This window comes from Electrona antarctica (assembly GCF_951216825.1).
Source record: "Electrona antarctica genome assembly, chromosome: 12".
NCBI classification, from domain to species: domain Eukaryota; kingdom Metazoa; phylum Chordata; class Actinopteri; order Myctophiformes; family Myctophidae; genus Electrona; species Electrona antarctica.
Window position 1 is genome coordinate 34,556,290 of NC_136793.1, and position 8,557 is coordinate 34,564,846.

General features: G+C 40.6%; 2 protein-coding genes across 4 annotated transcripts in view; one reads left to right on the top strand and one right to left on the bottom strand.

Moving 5' to 3' along the window:
* Positions 1-3,473: 3,473 nt before the first annotated feature.
* On the top strand, positions 3,474-6,849 carry paxx (PAXX non-homologous end joining factor). Of its 3 annotated transcripts, none has more exons than XM_079516183.1 (7): positions 3,474-3,693; positions 3,855-3,880; positions 4,053-4,102; positions 4,271-4,443; positions 4,832-4,870; positions 5,888-5,972; positions 6,073-6,849. In XM_079516183.1, the coding sequence occupies exons 1-7, from the start codon at positions 3,600-3,602 to the stop codon at positions 6,116-6,118; spliced, it is 513 nt and encodes a 170-aa protein (XP_079372309.1). In that variant the 5' UTR covers positions 3,474-3,599; the 3' UTR covers positions 6,119-6,849. The 3 variants fall into 3 exon arrangements, with proteins under 3 accessions (XP_079372309.1, XP_079372307.1, XP_079372308.1); XM_079516181.1 differs by having other exon boundaries at positions 3,478-3,693; positions 3,847-3,880; XM_079516182.1 differs by having other exon boundaries at positions 3,482-3,693; positions 3,847-3,880; positions 4,835-4,870.
* Positions 6,850-7,557: 708 nt separating this feature from the next.
* Positions 7,558-8,557, bottom strand: part of abca2 (ATP-binding cassette, sub-family A (ABC1), member 2) — a 96,906-nt gene continuing 95,906 nt past the window's right edge. Inside the window, exon 49 of the mRNA XM_079516617.1 lies at positions 7,558-8,557. This exon is cut by the window's right edge and continues 1,597 nt beyond it. The gene's annotated coding sequence lies outside the window, so the exon portion shown is untranslated.

Sequence of the window (8,557 nt, forward strand, 5' to 3'; positions counted from 1 at the left end):
TTGACTGGGGGTGTAGATTCTCAGTGGAAAAAACACAGACTGTATTCTTCACCAGGAAAAGAATTGAGGAGGGGATGAAACTAAGGATGTATGGGAAAGAGTTAGAAAGAGTTGAAGCTTTTAAATACCTGGGAGTTGTTTTTGATTCCTGGTTAACATGGACAGATCATATCAGGAGAATAGGAGATAAATGTAAGAAAGTAATTAATGTAATGAGATGTTTGTCGGGAGGGATTGGGGAGCTAGCTGTTCATCTGACACATGCCTTCTCTATTTGAGCGACCACATCAAACAAGAGGTGGACGCTGGCAAATACTGCGGCATGGTCATGCTGGACCTCCAAAAGGCTTTTGACACAGTGAACCACTCCATACTGGTTAACAAGCTAAAAGCAATTGGTTTCGATAGCACATCAGCGAGCTGGATGCAATCCTACCTGGAGGGGAGAGAACAGATGGTGGAAGTGAACGGAACACTGTCCCCCCCCCTCCCAGTGAGCTGTGGCGTTCCACAAGGAAGCATACTAGGGCCTCTACTGTTCCTAATATATGTTAACGACATGACTTCAGCTTGTGACTGCAACTTGTTCCTGTTCGCAGATGACTCGGCACTGCTGGTCTCGGACAGGGACAAACTGCAGGTTGAAAATGCCCTCAGCTCTGAACTCGGTAGAATCTGCACCTGGCTCGCTGATAACAAACTATCTTTACACCTGGGAAAAACTGAATCCATTCTCTTTGGATCTAATAGTAATCTCAGCAAGGCAAATGGCTTCTTGGTTAGAGTGGGTGACAATGTTATCACACGTAAAGATGAAATTACCTACCTAGGTTCCATCCTGGAGGCAAATCTTTCCGGTGATAAAATGGCCACCAACGTAATCAAAAAAGTCAACCAAAGAACAAGATTCCTTTACAGGATCTCCTCACTGGTCGACAAAAACACCTTGAAGACCTTAACAGGAGCCCTTGTACAAGGCTTCTTTGACTATGCATGCACCTCCTGGTACCACAGCACCTCAAAGGCCCTTAAAACTAGGCTCCAGACCTCCCAAAACAAACTGGTCAGGCTCCTACTTGGCCTCACCCCCCGAACCCACCTCACCCCTGCCCACTTTGACAGACTGGCATGGCTTAGGGTCGGCGACAGAGTACAGCATCTTGCAATGGGTCTGGTCCACAAGATTCGATACTCCACCAAGATACCCATGTACCTGTGTAGATACTTCCTTAATGTTAACGAAGTCCACACCCACAACACCAGAGGGAGTGCAACGAATCATGTTCAACCCAGATTCGGCACAAACAAGGGACTAAATTATTTTCGCTCCTATGCCACCAAAATGTGGAACGCCCTACCAACAGTCATTAAGACATGCAAATCCCTTGACTCCTTCAAAACCGCTCTCAAAGGGCACCTACGGATGGCTGCAATTCTAAACTGGCCCCCGTAAAATCTGAATCCCCCCCCCCCCCCTTTTTCCCTCACTGTATATGTTTCTTTTCCCTTTTTACCTCCATTATGATGAATTCCTGTAATGTTCTTTGTCTATATAGAAGTGTCTATTTGTACGTCTCTAAATGTTTTGATGATTTGAACATGGTGGACCCTGTTGTAAACAAGTGTAATGCTTAATTGGGTCGTCCACTCACAGTTAACAGCCTTTGTATTGAGTTTGTGCTTGAAATGTACTGTAATTCTGCAAACTGTTAATACAATTTTCAATCAATCAATCAATCATCACTGAGAACAATATATGTGGCCATGATTAGGTCAGTGATAGAATATGGAAGTATAGTTTATGGATCAGCAGCTGTTTCTCATTTAAAAAAGTTGGATGTCATGCAGGCTCAGGCATTAAGGGTGTGCAGTGGGGCTTTTAAATCTTCACCAGTGTCTGCCCTACAGGTAGAACTGGGGGAATTGCCTTTGGAATTGAGACGTAATCAGTTAATGTTGAACTATTGGGCTAATTTACAAGGTCATAGGGATTCCCACCCCACAAAAGCAGTGCTGCAGGAGAGCTGGGACTATGGGAAGTGTAAGAGGGATCATTTCGGTCGGGTAGGGAATAAAATAGCAAAAGAGTTTGGAGTGGTTGACATGAAAATATGTCCAACAGTGGTCTATCCGGAGGTGCCGCCATGGAGGTTGGTGTGGCCAGAGGTAGATTGGTTTGTGCTAGAGATAAAGAGGAAAGAGAGAGGAGAGGCTGACCTGGTTGGTGTATTTAACCAGCACGTGCTGAATGAGTATAGTGAATTTGTTAAAATATATACAGACGGATCTAAACAACCTGAGACAGGAGTGACAGGGTTTGGCGTGGGAGTTCCATCAAAGGGAATAGGAATCAATAGAAGGACAACTGATAGGCTAGGGGTGTACACAGTGGAAATGTTGGGGGTGCTGGTGGCATTAAAATGGGTGGAAGCAGCAAGAATGGCTAGGGTTGTAATTTGTACAGATTCGGCAGCAGTCCTAGCAAGTCTGAGATCATCCTATTCAAGTTGCCGTCAAGGTTTATTATATGAAGTTCTACAGGTAATTACTAAGTTGGTGCAAAAGGGTGGTCAGGTCAAATTGTTATGGGTACCACCAGTGCATGTAGGGGTGATCGGGAATGAGAAAGCAGATAAGTTGGCTAAGAAGGCTTTAGAGAAAGGGGTGGTAGAAATGAATGTAAGCATTAGCAAGGCAGAAGTTAAGTGTATAATTTGGGAGAAAGTTAATCTAATGTGGCAGGAACAGTGGGATAGTGAGGTGAAAGGGAGACATTTATATAATGCTCAAAAGAGTGTCAAAGTTAAAAGAGTGGGAAGTGGACAGAGAAGAGAAGAAGTAGTTTTAACTAGATTAAGGTTAGGGCACAGTGGACTAAATAATACATTGGCATTAATAGGGAAACATCAGTCTGGGTTATGTGAGGAGTGTCAGGAACAGGAGACCGTTGAACATGTTCTTTTGAAATGCAGAGGTTATGGGCCAGAGAGGGAGGCGATGAGGTCTCAGATGAGGGACATAGGGGTGCAGGATATAACATTACAGGGTCTCTTAAGAATGGGGGAAAGAAGACATGTTAAAATTCTATTAGAGTTCTTAAGGGAAACAGGAGTGTTTGACAGGATATAGTTTAGGTAAAGGGGTGTGAGAGAATGAGTGAGTGTGTGTGGATATATGGGTTGGGACTCGGGAGAGGAAGTAGAGGGGAAAGGATTCATAGTACGGTATTCTAGTATTCATTTGTACGTCTCTAAATGTTTTGATGAATTGAACATGGTGGACTCTGTTGGAAACAAGTGTAATGCTTAATTGGGTCGTCCACTCACAGTTAACAGCCTTTGTATTGAGTTTGTGCTCGAAATGTACTGTAATTCTGCAAACTGTTAATAAATATTTCAATCAATTCAATCAAAACGGTTGATCCAAGAAGATGGATCACTAGATGGCGGTAATGCACCATAATTTGGTTGCCAACTGCCGTAAAACTACAAAAAGAAGAAGAAGAAGAAGCATACAAGGGTTATACTCAGGCGTGCAGCTGTTTATTGTTATTTGTTAGCTATCGCTACCATCAACAACAGCACGAAATAATATGGATCATGGACAAAACGTATGCTACGTTGTTGTGGACCAAAAGAGCCAGTCTAAATTCTTATGTTATACACGCAGACAATCTGGAACATTCCGACTATGGTGAGTGAGCCAGCGGCGGTGATGATGTGTGCATGCCAAACAGTATTACTATTTTGATATGAATGAATAATCAAAGCCAAAACAAAAACAAACAAAAGTCGTGGTGTTTTCATTGTCACGAATCACGATCATTCATGCTTTTTGTTGTTGCAGCATTACAGACTCATCTGCTGTGTATGGCATCCCTGTAAGTTGCTACTAAGAATCTTGGATTTCATGTGATTTTCTTTTTTGTGGTGCATGTACGCCAAACATTGTGGGCACCTCCATGTTAAATTGCATTTTCTTTAGGCCTTCAATGATTATATTTGGCTCCCATATTTATACATAATAAATACATACAAGCTATCTGTTTTCAGAGAGAGAAGCTTTCCTTGGAATCTACAGAGGATTACATTCTAAAACTCAGGTTAGTTGGATTAATTCATTGGAACCCCCTTTTTAAACATCGCTATAACATCTATCTATCTATCTAATAAACTATTATATAATCGATTCCAATCTATGCAAGCACCTGTGACCTTTCTGCTTATAAATAAGAATTACGTAGAACATCCCCTCTTCGCTCTTTCCACAGGTCTGCATGCAGTAATCAGAGCTTGTCTGTCTCAGTGGAAGACACCAGTGCAAAGCTCCACATGAGATCCAGCTCAGGGGACTTCTGTCTAATTCTTCCCAGGCTGGAGGCCTCAGAGGCCAGGGAGGAAGTGAAGGAGCTGCTGTTCAGAATGGCTGGTGACATCAACAGAGGTATTCTAGTACTTCAACGGCCTCATGCAATGTGCATCTTGATATAGCTAGGAATATGAATCACCCCTTAAACCAACACTTCCACTCCACAGTTATGGAGGTCTATGGATTAATGCATACCAAACCGGGGGTCCTTAAAACATTAGAACCACACTGCTTAATACCAAGGATGGTAAATTAACAAGCATAAACTTCATTCTGGCCGATTTAACATTGGCTATGATATCTCTCAGCCACTATGGTTAAAGTTTACTATTCTAACCATAATTCACTTTTATTTTAAGAATATAGATGTTGGTTAAATGGTTCAAATTGCCATTTAATTTCAGAATTTATGAGATTAGTTGGCCCGTTTGTGACATCATCAGCTATGCTCTTTTTCCATAAGCAGGGTCCACAGTCAGTCCGATGAAAAGACGATCAACAGGTAGGCCTTCAATTCATGAGTGGGTGACAATATTATCACACGAAAAGATGAAATTACCTACCTAGGTTCCATCCTGGAGGCAAATCTTTCCGGTGATAAAATGGCCACCAACGTAATCAAAAAAGTCAACCAAAGAACAAGATTTCTATACAGGATCTCCTCACTGGTCAACAAAAACACCTTGAAGACCCTAACAGGAGCCCTCGTACAAGGTTTCTTCGACTATGCATGCACCTCCTGGTACCACAGCACCTCTAAGGCCCTTAAAACAAGGCTCCAGACTTCCCAAAACAAACTGGTCAGGCTACTACTTGGCCTCACTCCCCGAACCCACCTCACCCCTGCCCACTTTGACAGGCTGGAATGGCTTAGGGTTGACGACAGAGTACAGCATCTTGCAATGGGTCTGGTCCACAAGATTCGCTACACCACCAAGATACCCATGTACCTGTCTAGATACTTCCTTAATGTCAACGAAGTCCACACCCACAACACCAGAGGGAGTTCAACAAACCATGTGCAACCCAGATTCGGCACAAACGAGGGTCTAAATTCATTCCGCTCCTATGCCACCAAAATGTGGAACGCCCTACCAACAGTCATTAAGACATGCAAATCCCTTGACTCCTTCAAAACTGCTCTCAAAGGGCACCTACGGATGGCTGCAATTCAAAACTGGCCCCCGTAAAATCTGAATCTGAATCCCCCACCCACCCCTTTTCCCCCTCACTGTATATGTTTCTTTTCCCTTTTTACCTCTATGATGATTTCCTGTTTTGACTATATAGTTGCGTATATTCGTACGTCTCTTAATGTTTTGATGAATTGAAAATGGTGGACCCTATTGTAAACAAGTGTAATGCTTTATGGTGTCGTCCACTCACAGTTAACAGTTTTTTGTATTGAGTTGTACTTGAAATGTACTGTAATTCTGCAAACTGTTAATAAATCAATCAATCATTTCAAAGCAGTAGAAGGTGAAAGATTGCAGTCTGGGTAACTGTGAGTGTCTTACAGAGTTTGAGCCAAGGACACAACAAAAGACTGGGTCTTCTAAGAAGCGCCTTCCTGGGGATAGCCTCATCAACCCTGGAACTAAGAAGTAATAACTTTGCTTTCAGTAAATAAACACTGCCATTGCATTTTTGTCATATTTTGTAACATCTGGACAAGAGATAACCTTTGTTTTTGTTATCTTTCAGAAAATGTGCTGCTATGGGAGTGGACTTTGATGATGCAGATGATTGATTTTTAGAGCAAAACAAGGGATTGTTTACATCATCCATATAATTATATAGCTCACAAATGAGCTTTTAATCTGTAACAACAATTGTACCATTAGCAACCTATATTTTAAAGCCTCTTCTGCAATCCCCATTCTTATGTTATAAGAATTGATAAATCTTTTTTATTAATTGTATTAGCCTATAAATGCATCTCTTAAAAACACCTCACATTTAAGCAGATGGCTTGATAGCCTACATCAAAAAATAGGAATAAAAAAAAAGTCCAAAATGGTAGCACATCCAAATATTTAATAAATGGCAGACAAAGTACTCACATTTCCATTTCTTTATTGGCACACACCAAAAAGGAACGCTTACGCATTTCGGCTATGAGCCTTTCATCAGAGCATGAAGGCTCAGCCCCACAAGCGTTCCTTTTTGCTGTGTGCCAATAAAGAAATGGAAATGTGAGTACTTTGTCTGCCATTTATTAAAATTTTGGATGTGCTACCTTTTTGGATTTTTTTTAATTCCTATTTTTGATGTTTAATTCCAGTTTTTAACAATTAATGGCTTATGATTTGAAAGCATGGGATGTAAATGGATAATGTCTGTATAGTCCTTTGTTTTGTCCATGGTTGTAAAAACATAATCTAGGTTTAATGTTATTTGATAATTTGAAGGATAATGTATGCTGGATAATGCAATTTTATAATGAATATTTTTGATAATAAACATGAATTTGAGGTTAAATGAATGTAATTGTTAGTTTTATTCCTAATGCTCATTAAAACATGGCTGTTGGTAGGCAGATTTGTTTTTGGCTTTTTTTGATAGTTACTAGTGAAGATAGACAGGAAAGAAGGAGACACGCAGTGCAGCAAAGGTCGTCATGAACGGGACTCGAACACACAACGCGCCGTCAGGCCAGAGCCTATATGTGGCATGTGCCTGGACCACTAGGCCAGTGGGCACCCCAGTAGGCAGGTTTCTGTACTGTCATGAAGCTTTGAATTCGTGTAGATTTTTGAGCGGTGTTGGTTTGCTTTTTGTCGCATTCCATCCTAAGACAATAATTTGATGAATTGGTCAACGGTCAATAGGAGACTCAATACAAGACTGAGTCTGAGACTGTTTTTACTCCTTTAAGTATAATTTTCTATCTTTAATGTTGTTAGTCTGATAGTGCTACGATTCCTTCCAATAACTCAGAGCCTCCATTCCAATAACTGAAAGCAGTCAAAGGCATGTGTTCATCACAGTGAGCTTGTCACGGTGTCACCCATCCACTCACTCAAAGGTTTTTAAAGACTGTAGGCCGGGTAACTTCCGGGGAAGGACAGGAGGTAGGCTCTGGTGGCATTCAGTTCAGCATAAATTATGCCCTTATCAGGGTATATATACAGTATATTTTTTGTTTCTCTGAAAATAAGTGTAAAGTACACCCACTGAATGCAGAACGGAGTTCAGAAACAACTGTTTAATCAGACACAGGCTCAAACGTTAAGTCAAAATGAGAATTAATTCAAACAGATGCTTTACAGCAGAAAAATGTTTACAGACATTCATAAAATATAAATATATAGATATATCCATGTTCTTATGCACACACATACAAGGACACATTCCAAAGCCTTTGCTTCAGAGCAAAATTAAACACCCCATTAGCTTGAGGATATTATTACGAATTGTCTAACGATTGCACCTAACTCCAATAGTTGCTGGTGTCATAAGCTACCTCTTAAGTCATTTAATTCCATAATACATTTACTGATATGATCAATTCTGTTATTAGACCGAAATGGCAGATTCCCTGAACCTTTTTATTTTACATCTTACAGGGAGGAAGTTAAAGGCTTTGCCATTTGTGTAGGCCTATCATAGATAGATGATTAACAAAATCGAAATTAAAACCTGTCCTAAATGAAATGCCATAAAAAACAGCTTTTCCATTGAGGGTAAGGTTCACAGAACTCTAAAGCCTAATTTACACTCTATCGCACGACAGTGTCGCTTGCCGACAAGAACAGATTTTTGACCTAATAATGTGCCGCACCGTGACCCACTGTTGGCTTGAAAAGCAGTTATTTTCGACGAGCAACCACATACTATGGAGTATAAATTAGTCATAAATTAGAGCGTTATGGTCATAGCTGTCTGATTCAATTTTTTTTACACCACTCTTGGATTTTATATCAGACTTAAAAAATAACAGCAATGTTGCCCCGAGACGTCAGCGACATAACTCACTTTTTACATTAAAAAACACCCCAAAAAGAAATAAATTACAACAGTCAATTTTCATGATAATGAAAACCCCTTCAAGTAGGAAATGAAAGAAAAAAGCCCAAACAGAACCACAGAAGTTTGACCCAAATGATCGGTGACATAGTTAAACATAGTCATTTTGAAGAGGAATAAGACATGTTATACTGTAAGTGAATTATCACAAAACATACAC

Bases quoted from the DNA above. Each gene is read 5' to 3' on its own strand.
- paxx (XM_079516181.1), top strand. From the start codon at position 3,593: ATGGATCATGGACAAAACGTATGCTACGTTGTTGTGGACCAAAAGAGC. The intron at 4,444-4,831 runs GTATTCTAGTAC...TTTTTCCATAAG, and splicing joins GGCTGGTGACATCAACAGAG to CAGGGTCCACAGTCAGTCCG. The intron at 4,871-5,887 runs GTAGGCCTTCAA...AGTGTCTTACAG, and splicing joins GATGAAAAGACGATCAACAG to AGTTTGAGCCAAGGACACAA.